This window comes from Tachypleus tridentatus, chromosome 9 (genome assembly GCF_004210375.1).
Source record: "Tachypleus tridentatus isolate NWPU-2018 chromosome 9, ASM421037v1, whole genome shotgun sequence".
Classification (NCBI taxonomy): domain Eukaryota; kingdom Metazoa; phylum Arthropoda; class Merostomata; order Xiphosura; family Limulidae; genus Tachypleus; species Tachypleus tridentatus.
In genome coordinates, this window is record NC_134833.1 from 134,450,547 (window position 1) to 134,475,414 (window position 24,868).

General features: G+C 32.4%; 1 protein-coding gene across 1 annotated transcript; it reads left to right on the plus strand.

The window, feature by feature from the left end:
• The first annotated feature begins 803 nt into the window (after window positions 1-803).
• Uxt (Uxt prefoldin-like subunit) lies at window positions 804-20,843 on the plus strand. Its single transcript, XM_076457370.1, has 5 exons — window positions 804-1,266; window positions 4,359-4,440; window positions 14,180-14,253; window positions 15,355-15,526; window positions 20,681-20,843. Exons 1-5 carry the CDS (start codon window positions 1,130-1,132, stop codon window positions 20,741-20,743), a joined length of 528 nt encoding a protein of 175 aa, XP_076313485.1. The 5' UTR covers window positions 804-1,129; the 3' UTR covers window positions 20,744-20,843.
• The last annotated feature ends 4,025 nt before the right edge of the window (window positions 20,844-24,868 follow it).

A 24,868-nucleotide genomic window follows, 5' to 3' on the forward strand; every position in this document is an offset into this window, starting at 1 on the left:
CTTCAGGTTAACAAAGAGAGCTTGCAAGTGACCGTTGCCAGGTACATGTCTTAAGGATAATACATTTTTACTTCGAGTGGGTTTCTCATCACAAATCTGTTGTAAGAAAAGACCAACTCCAAGATGAAACAGGTGCTAGAAGTGGACATATACTGTACTGAAAATAATTAATAATGTGATTTAAAGAATACAAAATGATAGGTAAACCAAACCATAGGTTATCCATTATAATTGTCTTTGTAAATACACTAGTGATAGAATGGCCAATCGAGTAACTCTATAGAAGAACTTGCTAGTGGAAACTTAACTTGGTGAGCAGCCCAGAGTTTCTACTGAAACTCATTTCAGAAGATCATTAAGGTTAAAGCCAAGAATGAAATAATTTGACTTGCTACTCATGGACAACTCTCCCAGCAACAAGACAGCCAGTGATAACGTGAGACAAGATACCATCCCATTTATTTACCATAGGCCTTGAAAGATAAAAAAAACACAAAAATATTTGGCTAATGGATAGTTTAGCGCATTTTTTAAATTAAAATTGCTCAAGGGCTTTCACAATTCAAGCAGGTGGTGGTGTCGTCAGCTATATTTTTAATATTATAATTTAAATATTAATTAAAATGAGTTGCAGATCTTAATGATTCGTGAAGACGAGAAACCTATTTGAACTAAAAACCTATCTCAAGACGGCTGGTATTGGTATTAAAAGTTTTATTAAAATAAAGTAGAGAACAACGTTTCGACATTTTCATGTCACATTCAGGTTTTTGTTAACTAAACCAAACTACAACAAAAATGTTAAAATTAATGGCGCTACTATCGTACAGCCTATGTTACGAGTAAATATGATTACTGGAGTGTGCAGAACGTGTGGTTACTGTTGAAGAATGATAAATAATTAATACTGTTATTCTTAATACGCTAGAAAATTTGTTTTGTACTTCAAAGTTTTAGATAGAGGCTTATATTTTTGTCATATTCGTTATTATGCTACAGGCTGGGTGATTTTGAAAGGTGTTTATGGTACAGCTTACTCCTCGAGTTTGCTTTAAGTTACAGTTTACAGGTTAGACTGGTAGGGGTTGAATAACGTTATGCTAACCCTTACATTTTAATAATAATAATAATGGATGATGGTAATAATTTTACTCCAGAGCTTCTCAGCGAAGGTACCAACACGAAACCAGGAAAGGAAATTGATGTTTCAGCTAAAGTTTTAAAGTATGAACATTTTTTAAATGACGTCCTCAGGGAAGATTTGAGGTAAACAGTTTTAAATTGTATAACTATTTGTGAATTAGGCATGATTATTTAAATTTAGAACGTAAAAGTACTTCACAATAGATATGGATACCAAGATACACCCACCTTTGAGAAAAATCAAAATTCACCCATTGTATGTCAGGAAATTATCGATTCCACTTGTAAATCACTCTATTTATAATGCTAAAATCAATGGTTGTATTTCTCTTGATGGACTCGGCAAATAGGCCAAAGTGGCTTTGCTATATAAAAAAAAACACACACACACAAATCACACCATTGTTAATGGAAAGTGAAACTAATTTCATAAGCCAGTCACCCTGTTACAAAACTAAGTGGCATAGCATGGCCAGGTGGGTTAAGGCATTTGATTTGTAATCTGAGGGTCACGGGTTTGAATCCCAGTCACACCAAATATGCTCACCCTTACAATCGTGGGGGAGTTATAATGTAATGGTCAATCCCACTATTCATTGGTAAAAGTGTAGCCCAAGAGTTGGCAGTAGGTGGTGATAACTATCTGCCTTCCCTTTAGTCTTACACTGTTAAATTAGGGACAGCTAGTGCAGATAGCCCTTGAGTAGCATTGTGCAAAATTAAAAAAAACAAACAGAAATAAGTGTCTTTTTCTGAATCTTAACCTATCTTTCTCCAAATATTGCTCTTTGTTGTTATTGTTTTAGAATATAGCAGAAAGAAATTAGTAGCTTTATATTATTGCTTCTCCAGATAGTCCCTTTACCTTTCTTTTCTGTATATAAAATAAAGAGATTTAAATCTGTCCATATAAGATTATTAGATCATTGAAATAATTCTAGCAGCTCCCCAGACCCCTTGCAATAAATCAATATCCTCACTTGAATTAGAAAAACCAAAACTATACACAGTATTCAAGGTTAGGCCCAATGAGTGACTGAAGAGAAAATTAACCCTTATAACTTGTAATCATTATATCTTTAAAGACACCCTAAAGTTCTATTAGCTCTGCTTCTAGCAACAAAACATTACTTAAATGGCTTGAGTGACTTACAACTATGTCAAAGTTCTATACTTTAGTCACACTGTTGAATGGTTTCTGTCAATATTAATTATAATTGGTGTTAGGATAAATCCATCTACACGTACTGTAATTAAAGATCATTTGCCAAATGTTTGATAACTAACCAAGTGATCCAGGTTGTTCTCTAATATTCAACATCCTCGTTACACCTAGAAACACCATAACTCATCTGTACATTTTACTAATTAAGCCTTATCAACATAATCAGTATAAGAAAAAGTAAAGGCTCATACACTAACACATAAGACACTCCAAGGGTCTAGCTTGACTGTATATTACATAACATTTTTATTTTCTTTATTCAACCATCCTGCAGCCCAGGTTACTAGTTTTTCACAACCATTAATGATATAATTTTTTAAAGCTAATCTTTGACATGAAACCTCATCAAAAACATTTTGAAAAGGTAGAGCTGGCTGTTAAGTAGAAACAAATTGTATTTTAGCTTTAGCTAACTTGCATGTCTTGAGCAATTTCATTGGTTAAGACTAGCTGCTGTACTAAGTAGCTTGTGATATAAATGTTGCTGAACCTTTTTTTTTCACAAGTGTACAATATGCATTAAAGGATTTCAAGTTTAAGGGTAAATTTTATTATAAATCTAGTCTCTTTCTCTCTCTCTCTCTTTTTTTTTTTTTTTTAAAGAAAGTTAACCAGTCTGACTGTGTAAGAATAGATAGCATCTTAATCCTCAACTCAAAATGACCCATATCAGTTTTGAAGCCAATATTCCAACTTGGCTAGTGCTGCTCTCTACCTGATATTTTCTATGCTCTATTTGCAATCCAGTTTTTGACTGTTAAGCACAGCAGATAAGCTGACACAGTTCTCTTTCTTACTGTTGTAATATTTTTTTATTTGTGGGTCATTCTGGGCTCATAATGTTATAAAGATAATATTTTTGAAATATATTATACATGCACCATTTTGATCCACCCTACCACTTGTAATACAAATATTTTACCAGTTAAGGATTAAATACCAGCCAAGTTTTGTTAAAGAAGAGTTATCGTATTATGTATCAACCATTTCTTTAATTACAACCTGGTGTTTATTATATGTGGTGGAATTTTACTTGACTAGTGTTAATGAAATGTGCAATCTTATTGAAAGGGGATTTCTTCTTACCTTTTGGTTAGCCTAGATATATATGTATGTGGCCAATCTGCTTTGAAAATATAATTACTTGAAGTCCAGACCCTTTCTGTTATCTAGTTAACATATACACAGTATCCCGGGAAAAAATTACCAGATTGTTAAAGGCAGATTTTTCTTTAGTGAATCAGTGTTGATTTTCCAATATACAAATAAGATTAATGGACTGTTATACTCAGGACAACATAACATTAAGTTTGTTTGTAAATTGTAAGTATATTTTCAATTAAAATTTCACCTTGTCAGCCTTATCCATTCATTATCTCTAAAATTACTGTTTTTCATAATAACAAACCTGTTTTTTCACTGTCAGTATAATAAATTAACAGCCTATTCTAGTGTGTTTACAAATTTGCATTAATGTCAACAACTTTATCATATAGGCTATATAAAGTGCCTATCTATAAATGAGGATTTTATTCTCCCCCATTTTTTGAAATTGGTTCAACCCGAACAAACATTTCTTCCAAGCTTAGTGATATCACTTCTAACAAACAAACAAAATTTAAGCCTTTTCCTGAATGTATGGCCACACACAAGAAAAGTTGTACATTTATATGATTTATTTGTTAGAGTTATTCACTTTATTTTGTTTGGTGGAAAATTCATATTTCTAATTTTCAAGTCCAACATCTATGCATCAGTTTCATGAATTTGTACTGTATCAAAATACTTCTTTACTTTTACAATATATTTGAGTGTTTCTTTAAATTTAAAAGTCAAAATAAATAAGGAAACATTTCTTGTATGTTAATTATTAGCTGTGAGCATATTTAGCAAATAAATGATGAATAGAAAAATATGTGTAATTTTTATGTGTTATATACATATTTCTGTAAGATTTTTATCTGATTTTCATTTTTACACTTTTTTATAGGAAGTTTCTCTTAGAACGTGATAAGATCTGCACAAGAATTGCAGAATATGAGGGACTGAAAACAGTGATTAGTAGAATTGAGGTATTTATTGAGTGATTTTGATGTGTACACTAGAGATGGATGATTAGTGGAATATGCTGATTGATTGTTCTTCAAGTTCATCAATCAATTACATTAAACTGATCAATTATTCTCAAGAGGTGGCTAAAAGAATCAAAAACTTGTGATTCTAAAAATTGGATTTCTCTACCCACTGTGAGAAGAACACAGACAGCACCTTGTATAATTTTAGACCTAATAACAAACAAATAATAATGTGCAGAAACCTTAATTTTGGTTCCTTGGTTATTGTTGTGTGTTATGCCACTAATTGATTAAACTGACCAAAATTGAATTAATCAAAAGTAATGAAAAACCAATTTGGCAAAAGATTGGTAACTGAATGGTTGAAATAATTAGAAGCACTAATTTTATCAGTTATTAAGTAATTTAAATAATAGAAAACAATAACATTTCAAAACATTGGTTTGTTATTTTTGAGACATTAGTTGTAAATTCAATTATGGATTATTGTACATATTACTAATTGATACATTAGATATTTGTAGGTAATCAAGTATATTGCCTAGCTCTACTGTACGCATATGCATGTACTTAACTGAATATGGGTCATTTCACGTCAAATCATCCAGATTTTGGCAGATTTTCCAGGTGACCCCCTCAGAATGTCTTGAAAAAATTCACATGTGCTCATCTACCCATATAATGAAAAACTACCAAAGATTAGATCAATATCTCTAATAGTTTCTGATTTACAGCCCTGTAATTTTTTTTTATTTTTGGCAAATTCATTTTCGGGCAATTTTGGCTGCTTAAAGCTGCAAGAGGAATGGTGGTAGAAGGCTGGCATTTGCTATATTAACTGAATTAATCTCACAGAATTCAAAAATGGTCTCAAACCAAGTTTATCTCTCGTAGGATTTGCATAGTGAGGCTGTAAAATCACCTGAAAACCCAAAATCATAAAAAACATAAGTTTATTTAATAAGCCATAGCTCTAAGACTTAATATGATACAAAACTGAATGTTTTTTTTCAAATTTCCTATAACATATCAGTTGATAAATCAGCAATTGTGTTGTAATTAAAAGTATATTAGATCTCCTGTAAAAACATTTAGTTGCATGCAACATTTTATGATTTAGCTAAAAATAGCCCTACTTCAGGTCACAGTTTGACCATGTCACCAGTTATTCAGCCTTTTCAGATTTTTACCATATATTCTTACATCTCTGAATATGATCTACAAAAAAAAATCAAGATGGTGTTCAACATACTTTCTGAGTTATAATTTTTGAAAGTATCTTCTGACCATATGTTTTCTACTTGAGAAAAAAAACTTCACTTCAGGTGTGTTACTGTGTGCAAATATATCCATACACTTTTGAAAAAATTTGTGAATCCCATTGAAATATTCTAATCAGCCTTTACCATATATTCTTACATCTCTGAACATGATCTCAAGATATCGGTGTTGTTAGCATGTGTGTTCTGTCAGATTGTCTGAAACACAACACAGTAGCTGTTCATGCTTTCATTACCACAGTACTAAGCCATGTTAAACAGAAATATCCAAACACAGAAAATATCATTTATTTCAGCAATGGTGTAGCTTCGCAATACAAGAATTTTAAAAATCTTGCAAATCTTTGCTACCATTTTGAAGATTATCAGTTGTCTGCTGAATGACATTTTTTGCCACCAGTCATGGGAAAAGTCCATGCGATGGAGTTAAGGGTACGGTGAAGAGGCTGGTGGCTCGTGCAAGCCTTCAATTGCCTATAAATAATCAAATTTTAAGTGTCTCTGATGTGTACCATTGGGCAAAGAACTACATTCAGGGCATTCAGTTCTTCCTTGTTAATTGGGAATCAGTCCTGCAGAATTGTGTAAAGTTTGACCGACTTGAGCGCTTTGAAAAAACACAAAACTCTGTCAGGTATTAGGTCACATCATAGCTTTATTCCCCACTATACCAACAAATTGTATATGAGAAGGTTATCAGATGATGATGTGTACACAGTTGTAACTGTTGGTAGTAGCAGTGAAAGTGATGCTGCAGCAGCTCAAATAGGTCTAATGATAGCAATGACAATAATCAGCCAGGAAAATATGTGGCATGCTTATACGATCATGAACGGTATGTGGGAAACATAAAAGATAGATCAGATGAACATTCTGATGTGTTGGTGTCATTTATGAAGAAATCAAGAAATGAACTATTCTCATGGCCTGCAAGGTCATGTAAAGATGAAAGCTGGATTCCTTTCCAACATATTCTTTGTCTGATAAGTGCACCTACCGTTCAAGGCAGTAGTGCTCGCCACTTACTTCTAAGTCAAAGTGATCTTAACACAATCAAACTCATATTTCAGAAATTTATTCAAGCTGTCTCAATAAAGCAATGTTTATTTGTTGTTGTTAAGGCTAATTTATTGCCAAAGCAGTTTTTGTAACATTTCATTGTCTCGATTATTTTAGTTTGGTGTGACTATAATCTTTCTCAGTTATCCATAGCACTGTGCATTTTGTGTCTGATTTACCTTTGTATTTATTATATTATGAATCTTAAACTCAGCCATATCTGCATAACTGTAATGTATACACAGTATATTTGCATTGCCATGTGATCTAATTAGTTATGCCAATAAACTTGTTCAGAAATGAATTAATTCTTTCTTGTTTCCTACAACTTCATTATTTAACATTGTAAAAGGCTGGTTAGAATATTTTGGTGGGATTCATAAAATTCTGACAGGTATTTTTCAAAATTGTATGGATATATTTGCACAGTGTAACACACCTGAACTGAATTTTTTTAAAATAAAAAATGTGTGGTCAGAGGATACTTTAAAAAATTATAATTCAAAAAGTAGGTTTAACACCATCTTGTTTTTTTTGTAGATCATATTCAGAGATGTAAGAATATATGGTAGAAATCTGAAAAGGCTGAATAACTGGTGACATGGTCAAACTGTGACCTGAAGTAGGGCTATTTTTAGCTAAATCATAAAAAGTTGCATGCAGCTAAACTTTTTTACAGGAGATCTAACAGACTTTTAATTATAACAATTGCTGATTTAGAAACTGATATATTATAGGATATTAGAAAAAAAAATTCAGCTTTGTATCATATTAAGTTTTAGAGCTATGGCTTATTAAATAAACCAATGTTTGTTACAATTTTGGGTTTTCAGGTGATTTTACAGCCTCACTATGCAAATCCTGAGAGAGATAAACTTGGTTTGAGACCATTTTTGAATTATGTGAGATTAATTCAGTCAGTGTAGCAAATGTCAGCCTTCTACCACCATTACTCTTGCAGCTTTAAGCAGCCAAAGTTGCCCAAAAATGAATTTGCCAAAAATTAAAAAAAAATTACAGGACTGTAAATCAGAAACTATTAGATATATTGATCTAATCTTTGGTAGTTTTTCATTATATGGGTAGATGAGCACATGTGAATTTTTTCAAGGCATTCTGAAGGGGTCGCATGCAGTCCCCTGGATGATCTGACATGGAATGACCCATATATCAGCATTCTTTAGACAACGAAACCCCAAGTATTTTGCATACAGGTTTGCAGGCTTATACATAACATTGCATCACACAAGTATATTCAGATACTGAAGTTTTGTTTCAAACAGGGAAAGAAAGCAAATAAAAATATATTAATTCAGCACTGTCACTGAACTTTAACTTTTGATGTCAAACAGTTATATTTTGAGTTGGGTCTTAGGCACATGTACATAATATAAATGACAAATTGATTTGACCTATGTAACCAATAGCTAAACTCACAAAAGTCCTTTGTTTTCTATCTGTGTAGAGAACTCAGTCATGCTTCTACTAGTGAAATGACAGAATGTCTTTAGATTTATTTACATATTCATGAGTTAGCTGTCAAATAAATGATCTGTTAATTGTTCACATTTGGTTAGTCTGGCCTTGATGTCTATACAGTTTGCAGTAAAAATGAATACAATTTTAATTGAATTATCAAACAGCTTGTTTTTAGTGTTTGATGGCTGACATGAGTTGTTCCTTGTTGCACCTTTGAAGATGAATTGTAATCAGCAGTCAACTTCATTGTTAGTTAAACAAAATAATGCCCACTCAGACTTGTAAGTATCATGTAATAATCACACTTTATTGGTTCAAAATGGTGAAAATTGTTATCTTGTTTCAAAGTATTTGTTAAAACACTTCACAATGCTACAAACATCAACACACATATATGTATACACACTGAACAGATCCAAAATTAATAGGGTATCACTTTGACAATAAGGTAAGACATAATTGTCAGCACAGTCACTAATAAATTAAGATTTCACCCCCAGAACTTGACATACAAGAGAAATTTACCCCGGTTCTGTTATCTTGTGGAGAATGCTGATATATATCATAGTTCTGTTGGCTAGAGCATTTTTTTACTAATACAACAGTTAGTTGTAACATGGTATTAATTGTTTTATAATCACAACTTGCACTTGCAAACATTCTCATTCTTGACTTGGACTGGTAAGAATCCTAAAACTCACCACAAAGCTATGTAAATGTTTCAGAAACCTATTTTGAAAGTATGTGAATCAATTGTGTGTGTGTGTGTTTATGCACTTGTGGACATATATATGTACCTTCTTGTTGGTGAGAAACGTACTTGAAGTAAAAATGTATTTTCAAGATAGCTGGTATGGGTATTAAAACTTTTAAGTTTTAACACCCATACCAGCTGTCGTGAGAATACATATATATGTACCCTTGTGTTGCAGTTTGGTCATACTGTACTTTTTGATAATGGCTGCTACGACAGATAACCTGGAACCAGGACTGGAAAGGCCAACTTCAGGTGACTGACGGTGGTTCTTGAACTTACCTGTTAGTCTTCCTGGTGGGTTATAATCATTACCATTTTGCTAGAGTAAGTACTTTACAACTTCTCTTACTCTGCTTTCTCTCTTAACATTGTAAACTAGATGTCAACATTGGTTTTATACTTTTTCTGTTTTTCAATGATGTTTTGTTTTACCTTCATTTCCTTTTCTGTATTTTACTACATTTAATTTTTTATTTTTTTACTGGATGTTTGGTGCAGATAGCCTAGCTGCTTTGTGCCATAAAACACTAAATCAATCAATCAACCAATGGTCATACTTTTTTGCATGTGTATGTCTGCACGAGTTGCTGTTGGCTTCCTGTTGTCTGATCAGATCAAAAGTTGAGAAATGTATAAGAAAGTAAATCTTCAAAGTATTTTTAAAAGTTCATTTTCTTCCAGTAAATATTGAAGATAGCCTTATAAGGTAAGATACTTCCCTTCAGATAACTTGTTCCTTAATTATATCATTATTGTACCATTTTATTTCTACTTCAGACTATCTCCAATGGTACAGTGGTATATCTGTGGACTTACAATGCTAGACTCTTGGTATTTGATACCTGTGGTGGGCAGAGCACAAATAGCCCATTGTGTAGCTTTGTGCTTAAACTCCAAAAAAAACAGTTTTTTTGTTTAAAGTAAACTCAACTTTACTGTGTTACACAAACACCAAAGCTTCTCATGCTTGAAATCCGTGCTTAAAATTGAGTATAACATAACTGCTTCAGTTATGCATGTATTAAATAGCATCATAACTTCTCAGATATGTTACATTTCTTTTGTACTAAAAATCTAAAATTGGAATGTTTCTAGCAGGTTCTTTCAACAATTGATAAAGAACCCCTTCTTGAACAGTTTTCAAAAACATTTCCCCTTCTTGATTTGACTTTAACATTTACCAATCTTTATGCCTGAAATTAAATTTTAATTTCATAATTATGGGTTATTAACCATAATTATGACTATTATGACTTCATTAACAGCTGAAATCTTAATTTCATTGGAAAGTTGCTCATTAATTTCATCGGTATTAATTGGTGGTGGTTAACAAATCCCACTAACAACCTTTCCCCTTTATATCTATTAATAGGAATGTAAAAGATTCAATCTCCTTGCTTATAGATCTTTGATGTTCTCAACTTGGACAGAATGTAACTTGCATTTTACATATAAGGCCACTCCTAGCCCAATATTTAGTATTCTATCTCTGTTAAATAACATACATCTCTGAAATTTGTCATCAAAATCATTTATATTTCACCATATTTCAGATATATCCATTATATTAAAATCCTCTGTTCCTACTAGTTCTCTAAAGTAATCTATTTTATTTTTTTATACTGTTAGCATTACAATAATAACAATTAAGTCTATCTTTAGAACTACTTCTATACTCCTTTTCTATGCTAAACGTTTTTGTACATCTTAATGTTTTTGCATTTAGTTTATCCTGCTCCTCACCGTCGACTGGTCCTAATTTAAAACTTCTCTTACAACTAAGTTAATAGCTATAACAAATGTGCTAGCCCCTATCCTGTTTAGATGAAAAATATCCATTCCAAAAAGCTCCCTCCTCCCATTAAATTGATCCCACAAGTCCAACCTGCTCAACTTGCATATTAACATAAGTTTAACATTTAGCCCTAGTGGCCTACATGTAATTTCATCCCTACAATTAATTCTCAGCAGAATCCCTGACACAATTAATTTATGACCCTTTTCTTTAAATATCTTTATCAACCCCTTGTACTTATTAATTAGTTCCTCTGCCCTACATTTTCATACATCATTAACTCACATGTGCACAACATAACTGCATCATTGCTAGCCCCTTTTATTATATCTTTTGGTCTGCCAGTCACATCCTCCACCTGTGCCCTTGGGTAATATAATCTAATTATTTTCTCATTACATACTCTACAAACTATCTTATTCATATGCCTTGTCAAAGAGTCACTTATGACTATAACCACTTTAAGTTTGTCATTCACATACTTTTCTGTTCCTTTTGTTTTCCTTCCCTTCAGTAATTTATCATCTGCACAAGCTGAGGGCTGAAATCTGTTTTTAAACAGAACACTGTCATTGCAGTAAAATCACTGCTTTCACAAGTAATGTTTCTAATTTCCTGTAATGATGTTGTCATTACAATAATATCACTGCTTTTACTAGTAATGATTCTGACCCTCTGTAATGACATTGTAAATACAGTAATATCACTGCTTTTACTAGAAATATTTCTGACTTCCTGAAAATTATTGTTCACTGATGTATCCCTTGTACATAAAAACTTAAGTTCCTCTTGAAATTATGCTGTCGTTTCCCATGGTTTACACTTCTGTTAGTCTCTAGCCTCTACTCTGATGAAGATAGCCTCCATTTTCTCCAGCTTGCAAACTCTACAAATAACTTGCACTCACTTAGAACCCCATGGAGACATCTGCACTGAAACCATAGGTCATCTACTTATAAGAGATCTGATCAAAAAGTTCTAAGACTTCTGCTGTTACAGGTGCCAGTACATAGGCAGTGAGCTTCACTGAAGTGTGTACAAAGTATGAATAGGGATCTACCCCATCAACAAGCCATTCCTTCAGACCTTATACCTGTGTTGTGAAAAGCATGTTCAAAGACAGACGTATCTCTTGCCCCTGTTGTAATGAAAGTGGACAGAAAAGAAGAGCAACATGTTTGCATCAAGTTTTGTGCAAAAAATGTTGAAGGAGGAACAGAAATCCTCAACATATTAAAAACTGCCTTTGGTCATGACTGCATAAGTGAATAAAATGCTTCCAAGATGGCCAGGACTCGCTCAAAGATAACCCACGTTCTGGTTGACCATTGACGTTGTTCACTGATGAAGCGGTCGCTAAGATGAAAGAAAAAATTCAAATTGATCAATGACTAACTATCTGTGAAATTGTTGATGAACTGGACATTTCCTTTGGATCACATTGGGAAATTTTAACTGAAAAACTCTGCATGCATTGAGTGTCTGCAAAATTTATTCCAAGGCTGTTGACAGATGACTATAAGTTTCACCATCAACAAGTATGAAAGAATCTGAAAAGAAGGCTAAATGTTTATCGTGATTTCTTCAACATCATTATTACTGGTGCTGAGTTAAGGATGTATGGCTATGACCCTGAAAGGAAAGAGATTTCATGACATTCCAGTCATCCTAATAATGAGAAAGCAGAATATAGTCACATAACAGTTGAAGACCTATAGCTTTGCTTCCAAAAATGGCAGTGACGTTGGAATGAGTTTGTATCAGCTGGGGGAGATTATTTTGAAGGGGATAACATATAATACTGATGCATGTACATTATTCTTCAGAATAAAAGTGAAGTCTTAGAACTTTTTGATCACACCTTGTACAGTCCATGTATGTGCAATCTATAAAAATGTGAAAATTCAGCACACTTTTTATAAATTCTGCTCTAAAAATTCCACTGAAATATTACATTTTCTGTTTCACATAATTATGTATAGTAAACTATAATTCATTTTAAAGGTTAACCATCTAGTTTTCTCTGCAATTTGTAATAATATCTCATTCCAGAAAGCTGCTAGTTTATTCTTGTTCATCACATTGATAATATATCATTTATATTGACAAGAGTTTTGATAATAGCCAAAACTGGTGTACTTAGATTTTCACAAAGCTTACAATAAGCTTGTTGGATTCTAAGCTCGTTGGATTAGAAAAGACAAAAGGTTGTTATCAATGGACTCTTGTTACTAGTGGAGTATGTGAGGGGTCAGTGTAGGGCTTTTCTGCATTAATAAAAGTGGTAGAGACATATTTAGTAAAGTTTGATATTGAAAATTAAATTTCCAACTATACTGAGGTTGTTAAAATACAGAATGATTTGGATTATTTGGTACAGTGGAAAATGACATTTGATTGTATCAAATACAAGGTAATTCATTTGGGTTATCAAAATTTGGATCATGTTTTATACAGATGGAAACTTGCTTAATAGCTATGACTTATTTGATTTTGGGAATCAACTCTTTAAGCTGTTTTAAATATACTTGTAAGTATTGCTAACATCTTTTACAACAGTTGTAGTTGGAATGTTTTCTGTAATTTTGTATTTACTATGTATAAAAACTTAAGAATGACTGGCTTTGAGTAAGATGTACAAGTCTACTGTACATAAAAAAAATCAAATGTCCCATTCAAGATGTACCTGTGAAATGATGATGGCAGTCTGATTCAGACCCTGACATGTTCATGTAAAGAATAAAAATGTCTTTGTCCATCCTACAGTTTGCATATTGCATTTACATAACCATTCTAACTTCTAAAATCTGTATATACAGTTTGTTCCTATATTCCTGTATACTTTATATGGTATGTACTCTCTTCTGTCATAAACTGTTACTAAATCAGCAGTGTATGGTAAAAGGAATAACTGATGACTTTTACTATCAAATATATGATACCATGTTGAATGGGAATCTGTAAAAGGTCATGCATGGTATATGCATTTTTAACCCTCCCATATACATAGGGTTAAACGTAAAAATCTTTTGATGTTTAAAGTATTTTGAAATATAACATATTTTTTACATTTAGCTGAATAATTAATTTTTCTCGGTGTATTTTTACATATGAGGTACACAAAAGTAAAATGTAGCATCCACAAATGAGGACAGATGACACAGTAAGCAATCAAAAACATTATAGATTAGTATAATATTTTTAACTCTGTGGGTTTTTGTTTTGAATTGGCACTCATTTAGTTGATAAAGAATTTTGTTTATACAGTATGCAAAATTGCTTTTTTTATTGATACAGTGAATAGAATTTTTACAGATATTATTTTAAGTATTTCAGATTTATAATTATTATTGATTTTTCTGTTAGGAAACTTCTGAAAAGGGCAAATCATTGAAAACTGAAATTGATTTTGGTTGCAATTTTTATGTCAAAGCAGTTGTGTAAGTTTTTATTTTTGTGTGTGTGTCATTAACATTTGAATGTATAATTTTCAACAATGTTATTATACTTGATGAATAATAGTTATTATTTGTCTTTGTAACTGTTTTATTTATAACAAATTTTGTCTTCATATGTAGTTTTTCAAAGTAGAACATTCAATATCAAAACTTGAAGTTCTAAATAGTGTACCCAGCAATAATAATATAATATTTTTCATAAATAGTTTTTGTTTTGTTTTTAATATTTTCTACTTGCACAGTCTGGCTCTAGCTTGCTACCTTCAGCTAAAAGAATCAGTAAATTTTGGTATATGTTTGTTTTGTAGAATATTCTGTTTTGGTTAAAAAATGATTTATGCTACAAATAATTCAGTTTTTAATGACAAGTTTTTGTTGGTTTTTCTTAAATACAGAAAGTAGTTTTGTGACATGTGATAGACCATCATCACACTCTTAAACTGGATTTGGTAACAAAATAGTGTGTATGTTATTGTGCTTGAAAAAGTTGTCTGTTAATTATCATTAATTATTTGCTAGGTTATAAATAACTGCATCAGTATTTAAAAGATGACTGCTCTGTGGTTTATTACTCATGTTATTTATCCAACTGATATGTGGATATAATCTTTTAATAAATTCATAAGCACTCAAATAAAAATTTGTTACACTTACTTAAGACAGATGTACACATTTATATTTATATATATATTGAAACCAGTGCTGAATATTGAAGGATTTTAACTTTAAAACTGAAATTTAGAGCATGAAATTAACAATTTAGTTGTATATTATGTTGATTAAAAGAAGTTCTTGAGAGCTTACAGTAGAATTATTTTCAAGCATGACTGCACATACACTCACATTTTGTAGGTATATATAAACTGATGTGTTTTGTTTACACAGTTTCTTATGTAGCTTACAATTGATGACTATGGCTTATGGCAACATTTTTTCTGTTACTTTGTTAACTTTGATTTTGCTTAAACAGAGGAATACAAAAAAGGATAGAAATTTTCCACTTACAATAATATTTTGATATTATTTGTTGTCAGTAATGTTTTGTTTTTTATGTATTTCAAGAAATTATTATTATTACTTTAGTCCCAATACTTCCCACATCTTCATTCATGTTGGTTTTGGTTTTTTTGTGGAGTTCACAATGGAAGAAGCAAAATGCTTCATTGATAAAAAAGTAGAGCAACTCAATCAGCAGCTGGAGAAGTTGACAAAAGACACTTGCAAAATAAAAGCTCACATAAAAATGGTTTATGAGGTAAGTACTGTGTGATAGCATAACAGAATTTTCAGATATCTACCACATGTTTGTGCATTTGCATTTCAAGATATTAACTCTTATCTTTGTTATGAGATGAACACTAAGAAAAAAAACTTAATCTTAACAATGAAAAACAGATATGAGCATTGGAGCTCACATGTAATATGTTTAAAATAAGAGGATTATTTGTTTGAAACTTGTCTGTAAACTCTGCTGTATTGTGTGTTTTGTTTTTTTTAGTTATAAACATGTAGGTTTAACTGTTCTCTTCTAAAACATCTTTAGGTCTATAAATAAGAAATACACAGACAAAAATTAGCTATTTCTTTTTACTTTCTTTTTTCTTGATAATTAGACTGAATTTTTATTTAGTGATAGAAGCAGAGGTTGGAACTTAATATTCAAAGCAATCTACCATCGTAAACTGTAATGATAAATTGAAAAGGCAACAGTTTTTAGTGGGTGTGTAAACATACATCAGCCAGATGTATGTGTTTCTCAGCAAACTCACAAAAATGTATTTTTGCTTCAGTTTTTGTATAGCCAGAATAAATTCAATTTCAGTTGTTTAGGGTTAAATTAAAAATTTTTCAAGGCATTTTCTGTAGTTTATGTCCAGAGAAATTTTAGTGCATTATATCCATAAAGTTGTTTCCTCAAAAATACTATGGTATTCACAAAATAAATTTTGACTGTACAAATATTTTATAAACATGGATTTTGATGTATTTTTCTTATCCCTCCTGCAAAATCAACAAGGCCTATTATGTCATTTTTGACATTATTTCTCAGGTATGTTATGTTTCATTCAATTCCCATTTTTCTATGATTCCACTTCCATATTGGCTCATTTGTCATCTTTGAGTCTCACTTCACACACGTAGTTTCACTTAATTGTTATTTTGTAGTTTGTGATACAGTCTTGTTCCCATTACATTTGCTGCCTATTTCTTTTCAGGATTTCTGTTTTCTCTCCTTTGGGAATATCTGTACAATAATCTATTTGAGACTTTTGAATTTTGTGTGTAATATGTGTATCAGTATATGACCCTTTCCAAGCAGTTGGAACCATGACACACCCCTATTTCCTTTCTATTCTGGTCATTATCTAACTGTACCTGTTTCTCATTTTGTTTTTCTTATTCAGCATTGTAGGGCTTGTTAACCATAGTACTAGAGGCTAACCAGAGGGTTCCAGTCCAGTGGTAGCTTGACTGTTTTGTTACTCAGTGGTGTCCTTCCAGTACAGTTCCATGGGTTCTTCAGGTATTGTCAGAAGGACTTCTTCCACTATTTTTTTCCCCACGTTCTTCTTCTCTGTGACTTGGGATCCTGCCACCAGCCTCAATCTGTCTGAGGAGATGCAAGATTTTCTGCTTCTAAAGTCAATTGCACCTGTTCATCATCTTTTTCCAGGTTTTTAATTTCAGGCTGATTGATGTCCTCATGCCAAACTGAAGACTGGCATCCTGTACTAGGTTTGTGCCACCTCAGTCTAATTTTCAATCTGCCCTTTTTACCTTGGAGTTGTTTCTCACCCTTAGGTGAGCTTTTCTCCAGGTTTGTTGATGACAAGAGGAATTTTGCAAATGATTATTTGCAAATCCCCATATTTCATCACTTGTAACCCTCTCTTTGCTTTATTCTCCACAGTGTAGTTTCTCTGTTTCACACACTACCATTCAGACTTTCGTGGGCTTTTCATTAAAAAGCTTTGTCAGCTGTTATTACCCTTCCTTCTATTGATTAATTTTGGTGGTTATTATGACTTTTTTGTTTTACAGTGGTTGCTTATCTGAAATCAACAAGGTGATACCCATTCTCCATCCCTCTGTATTTATGTGTTGGATATTTTGTTTGGGCTCAATATGCTCAATATTCCCATCATTGCATGTTGTGTTCCAGGTGCTTTCGCTCTTGTTATGGATTTAATTCCTGTCTGAACAATTTTTATCCAATTTCAGAGGGTTACTCCTCGCATTGAATCTTTGCTACATCCCATAACCACAAATTGCCTTGGTTTTGGTCTCTGGTTCCTTGTCTTCTTGTTGTGGTTATTGATATTTTCAGCCAGGACTTAACCTAAACATTGAATATCCTCCCATTCTTCTTCTCCAAGTAATTTCATTCACCCTTGACACTCCATATTCAGTCTTTCTGATAGCTTTTTCCTGGCCATCTCAGTTGTGATTTCTATGGTTCTCCAGCTCCAACATTCTCCTCCATTACCTTTTCATCTGTTTTCACCATTCTCAGTCATCAGTGTTTCATCCTGACCTTGTTATCTATCTTCACGATTGGCTTTCCTCTGATTATTGAAAAGGTGATCCATCTTCTACCAACAGTTATTCTATTTTATGACTTGTTTCATTTGCCCTTCCTGCATCAGAGTTTCTCAATGCAAATGCAATTTTTCATTGATGTTTGGGTCCAGAGTTTTTCCCTGATCAATCCACTGTTCTCACTAATGCAAATTTCCTCTCTTGACTTTAGAATCAGGGGTCTTCTGTCTTCTTGGTCTCAGATTTTCAGGCAGTCCAGTCCCACACCTTTCATTTTTGCCAATCCTGTAAGTACTTACCTCTCCTATACTTTACCTGTGAATGTGTTCCTTCAATATTTGTCATTTGCCACAGTGGGCTGCCCTTCTAGATGGGAATATTAATGTGGTACTGCATTGCCTTACTTTGTCTACATTTGAACCAGTCACCCAGTACTTCCTATTTAAACTTTCTTTATATTTTTCTTCCTTCCTTCTATTCCTCTGTGGATGTCAGTTCAAATCACACTTTCAAGCTATTTCAACTTGCATGTTATAATTCCATGGCCACATGACACACAGTGCAGAATTGGGGTGTTCCATAAGATCACTTGGAGGTTCATCCTTGAAGTAGAATTGCTTCATAAGTTTAAAGTTTGCCCATCCCTGCCATCCCTTGTATTGAATAAATTGGTGTGGTTACCCATTGAACTGTTGTTCTTTCAGACTCTTTACCATATTTGACCTTCCTTTTCTTTCAGTGGAGTTTGAGAGTCCTTACCACTTTCCAGTTCCTAATCAAGTGGGGTGGTGAACCACAGGAACATTTTTCTAAATGTGTTAATTAAATACAAACAAGAAATAGAAATTATTATAAAACTGTGCCATACTATATATTTCTGATATCAATGAAAATATAACCAACATTTGGAAAAAAAAATTATAACAAAACACAACATTTCAGTAAGCACCAAATTTATTCAAAAACCAGGTACAAAGCTAAAGTCCATACTATGTGAAAACCACACAAACACAACACCAACATTATTTATAAAATATAATGGAACAACTACCATGACTTCTGTATAGGAAAAACAAGCAGAAAAATGGAAACCAGATTCAAAGAACAAAAAAACAACAACACATTTTTGAACACTGCAAATCAAATAAGCACAAGATAACCATAAAAAACATTCAGATACTAAGTAGGGAAACAAATATAAACAAACACAAAATCAAAGAAGCCCTACTTATACAACAATTCAAACCAAAATTAAACCAATATAAAGGAATACTTTTATACCTATACTAATTAATAACCTAACATCTAACTACAATGACCATACAATCCCATACTCATTTATGTTCTCGTCCCTAAGACGTGCCCAGCAATGGTCAGTTACAAATTTTCTTTGTTAACCTGAAGATGACCTAAGAAAGTTGAAACGTTGTTCTGTACTTTATTTTAATTAAAGTTTTAATACCCATGCCAACTGTCTTGAGAATACAATTATAAAACTAATTAGTTGAGAGTAAGGCAGTGGTCAATTTGTTGGTGGTATGATCCTCTTTCCTACCCCCACATGAATGTATGAATGTCAGTTTCTGGCAGCATGGATTTTAAATGTATTTGACATCCCTTTTATTACTACCTATTTTTATAATTTTTAAGACTGAGTTTCTTAAATATTGCATTGTTGAGATCACTTTTTGGCCATAGTTCTCTCCATTTGAATGTGCTTCTCTCTTTTTCACCCATATATGCAACATTTTTCCATGATGGGTGAAGAGTATACCTGTTTTGGATATGGTGCAGTTCTCCGCATCAGATCGTAGAATCTTACTGTTTCATTTTAGGGAATGTCCTCCAGGTGCTTCTTGCTTTCCCTTGCACCAATTCTTCTTCCTATTTAATATAGGATTCTAGCTATTTATGTAAGTGGAGGTAATGCACTGTATCAGAAGCTATGATTTTTCTACAGTGAAAATGTATTTTTGATAAGTACTAAACTCCATTCACACCTCCCACTCTTCCTCCCTGGTCAAATCTGGTGCCACCATCTTCTGTCAAAATTTGAAGTGATAGTTTGGTAGAGGTTAATAGAGAGAGTCGCATGTGTCATGAGATTATGTCACATTCTTGTTGATGCATGATAATTTGTGTGAGACACTCATTGGAAACAGTCAATTCCAATGAAGGGGAGATAGAAGGCTTATGGCATGCATGAAAACATTTTTTTACACCTGAAGGGTAGCACTGAATGACAATAGCTATTTATGTGAGAAGAGATAAGTACCTATCAGTAATACATTTACAGTGTAGGAAAATTATAACTTTAACAGTCCAAGAGTAATAGAAACTGATATGTTTCGAGAGTTTTTTTGTTTATTTTTTTACCTTCTTTTGTTAAATGTAATCATTAGTTTCATACTGGGACACATTACATTCAGCTTTTTTGTAGCTAGCATTACTAACTAGGCTTTAGTGAAAAAAACAAAACAAAAAATAGGAATAGATCAATCTTCATTAAAGGTTCTCAATTTCTGAACATGATAATTTATGTTGAAAAATGAAATTTGTATAGAGAGTGTAAACTTATCACTGAGAGTTAACTAAGATGATCTACTCAAAACTTGTGAAACTGAAGTGAGTTTCTTGAGTGAGAAAATGCACTTAAAACAGTGTCAAGGAGTATTTCTTAAATTCCAACTTTCAAGATTTTTTGAAATATCCTGGAAGTACATTACAATACCTTGCTTGAAACATAAGTCAGAACAATAGACCTAGAGAATTAAAGTAATTGAGTGAAAATGCTGTTAATGAATATAACAAGTAATATTTTAAAAAAAGAAAATATATTTAATGTCTGTCTTACCATACTACCTTTTAGGGCCTTAGAGAGTTACAAGGAATCTCTGAGAAACAAGAAGCACTGCACAGAGATATTTTTTAAGCAGAATATTACTTCTTCATGTAACAAACACCAAAGCATTACTGATGTAAATATTATGTTATGTATTTATAGTGATTAAATAAAAGTTTATTAATCATAACTATTTTGGATAGAGTTTTATTGAGTGTGGTAATATTAATAATGAGACTGCCTTTTTTTTTTTTAACTTTAACACTACATCTGAATTGTGCTTTTATTGTATTGTTTTTTAATTTGTAGATGTTGATTATTATCATTGGAATTTTTTGTTATAAAAAATCAGTGTTTCCTGGTTTGTTTAACTTGATATTCTTTAGTGAGGAAACAAAGTGATTTTATATCTTAAATATTGGTTTGGTTTGTTTTGAATTTTGCACAAAACTACTCGAGGGCTATCTACACTAGCCATCCCTAATTTAGCAGTGTAAGACTACTAGAGGGGAGGCAGCTAGTCATCGCCACCCACTGCCAAGTCTTGGGCTACTCTTTTACCAATGAATAATGTGATTTACTATCACATTATAACTCTCCCACAGCTGAAAGGGCGAGCATGTTTGGTGTGACAGGGATTCGAACCCATGACCCTCATATTACAAGTTGAGTGCCTTAACCACCTGGCCATGCTGGGCATTTAAATGTGAAAAAATTCTTTTGTTTTCACTAAATTTATATATATTGTCCAGAAAGTTTTGATCTCTAAATAAAAGGAAACAAAACAGATCTGTGCTTAACACTTAATATTTTTCACCAGTGATGGAATGGGCATTTGACAGTGCAGACGTACTGATAAATGATGTAACTTAAAAGGCCTAACACATCTAATAATCTTTCTTGATTCTTACTGAATATGGTGAAACATTGTAAATGACAACAGATTTATGAATCATATTCCAGAATGTGAAAATCTGAGAACTGTCTCACATATATGTTTCATTTCATTTCTAAAGAGGGTTTACCTATATAGCTAAAAACTACAAATTAAAAAAAAAAAAAGAATTTAAATGCAAATGATTGAAGGTTCTACAGTTTTTCTGTTAATTCGATAACTTCAATGTTGTCTAGAATCATGGGAGTTGTAAAGTAATAATGTAATTTGTAATGTGTATGTCACAGGTTGTCAAGGAATAATATATTAAGTTAGGTTATTTAGGAAGTATTATGCTTACCAAGAGAAAGATACAAACACACATGCTTTAAAGATGTATAATTCTATTGCATTAAAATTAATTTGTAAAAGGTATTTTGTTTTGTTTGCAAAACAGCTGTAAAACACACAGCTGCATTTTTGAAAGACATTACTTAGAAAAATGACGTTTGTTTTAATTTATACGAGTAGGTGATCATTAGTCTGCATTATTTATATCCATCTTTAAGAATTCTATACTGATTCCTTAGAAAGAACACTGACTATTTATTGTATGTAATCATTCCCCAGAATCTGTAGTTTTTGTTATAAGAGGGTACAAAATCAGTTTTTTTAAGTGGTCTAAATATTGTATAAGTCTAGAACTAAAAATTATATATATAATTTATATATACTGATGGGTTAGAAAGTGACTTGTGTAAACTATTGATTATTTATACTAAAAAAGCCAGATATAAATGTCATTTCAATCTTTTATAGAAACTTACATTATTTTGATATTTAGTAGTGGCTCAGGGAACTTATTAAACATAACACTACCCTGTATATTCTGTATGTGTGTAGCACAGATTTGAATCCATGGTTGAAAATAGTTTGTTTGACAACTTAGTGACCATAAGCCAAATGATTTGTAAACTATAAGCAAAAGAAGCTGTGCATTTACAATGGTTTCAGGCCACAATATCATAAATTAACCACACTGCTCCTTGTACTAAAACAATTGCTGTGATATGTTTCATACAAATTGGACAATCTTTAAATTATGTGTTTAATATGGTTTTCAGGATAATTTAACTACGGATATGTATTGATTTTGCACATTGTGTAACAAATCCAAAGCTTAAGACTGCTTGATCTTGGTGCCTTTTGACCCCATCAAAAGAAGTCTTAATGAAATACAGTAGAACTATTTGAAAACATGTACTACTAAAATTATCTGTAAAGTATTTGCTAAAATTACCTATAAATTCAACAAAAGAACAAAATATTTAACTTATATTGAACATTAAGAAATACCTTCTGTCTTTTACGTTTTTATAATTGTGTACAGTTTCAAAATATAACAGTGTACAGTCATAATACCAGTAATAAAAATAACACAGTAGCATTTCAGTGAGATATGCAGTTTGATTATAAAACTATTGTAAAAAGTTTTGAATGAAGCACATTAATTTGTATTCATAAAATTATCTTTTTCAGAATTATATAAAATTTTAAACTTGTGAAATAATGTATAACATGATAAAGCAAATTTCTAATTTTATAGATTTCAGTTGGTCAATTCATTTAATTAAAAACTACCACACAGGTTAAATGTGTTTGTTGAAATGCAGTTGTAAGAATTTAATTTCAACAATTCTCTAAATATGTAATATATAGTTTTGCACTTGCTGTTCCCCTCAATGTGGAATCATTTTCAGACCATGTGAAAAGTCTTTCAACCTCCATGGTGGAAGCTGGATCAAGCCAACTTGGTCCTCTTTCACTGCTCTTGCAGTGGGCCTGGATACCTTTCTTAGGTACTCCACACTTTCAAACTGCATTACTTTCAAGCAGGCCCATGCACACACTCGGTAGGTGAGAATTCATAGCCAGAAGGAATCTTTATTAAATTTACAACCAGCATCTCTTCTACCACCAGTTCCAAAGTCATACAGGAAGAGATTTGAAAGGTTAGTGGCAGTATAATTCTGTCTCCTTTTCAATCTTGTTCTCTGATGGCCATAAAGTTGCTGATGTCCAGTGCATTGCTGATACTCTCAGCAAAAACGTTTCTCAGGTATCTAGCACTTCTGCTTCATCCTCCACTTTCTTAGCCATCAAGACTTGGGCAGAGGGAGTGGCTTTTTCTTTTCAGGATTATTGTCTCTATGACAATAATTACCTCTTTACATTGGTGGAACTAGCTCTTCATTGGTCTAGCAGTACATCAGTTGGACCTGATCATATACACTATGAGATCTTGCACCATCTCTCTTCTGCCTCTCTTGCTATTCTTCTGGTTGTTTTTAACTGGATCTAGCAAGAGAATATTTCTCTTGATGCATGGTGCCAAGCTCTTGTCCTACCTTTCTTTAAGCCTGGGAAAGATCCCAAGAGACCCTCGCTAGTATAGTGGTATGTCTCCGGATTTACAAGGCTAAAATCAGGGGTTCGATTCCCCTTGGTGGGCTCAGCAGAGAGCCCGATGTGGTTTGCTATAAGAAAACACACACACACACACACACACATATTAGGATCCCAAGATTCCTTCAAACTACTGTCCAATTGCTTTGCCAAGCTGTCTCTCAAAGACCTTAAAGAGGATGGTTAATGCTCGTCTTGTTTCTTTCCTCAAATTAAACAACATCCTCTTGCCCACCCAGTGTGGATTCTGATGACAGTGCTTGTTATAAAACAATTGTGCACCAAAACTCACATTCTGCTTTTACATATTTGATGAAAATAAAACAACTTGTGATAATTTAGATGCATATTTAACCAGTATTTTATTCAACTTTTTAAATATTTAGAGAATGCTGATAATCTACAAATACACTTCTGTATTTTCATCAACAGATAATATAAACTGATTTATTTGTGAAATCCAACTAAACTATATGCATAAAGTTAGATACTAGAAAAAAAGTAGTTTTTTAATCCCACTTGGTTACAAGCCAGTGGATTTGGAAATATAGTGCTAGCTAGAAACAAGAAAAACATCCTTCATTCAATTGTATTATTATCTGTAATAACAGAAATTACCTTACACCTAATATTTTCAATTTCAATAATACAAAGTCTCATATTTGTATAACTCTTCTGCTATCGGATTTAAAAGGATAATATGATATTATATATTATCTTAACATAGGTGTGAACATAATAACATGTACTGAATTAGCCAATTCATCATTGTCATTCCAAGGAGAACCCATAAGCTGACCATCTTTGTATTCTCAAGTTTATAGCACATTCTCTCTTCTTTGTTCCTCAACTGTCATACTCATCTTCTGTTTAGC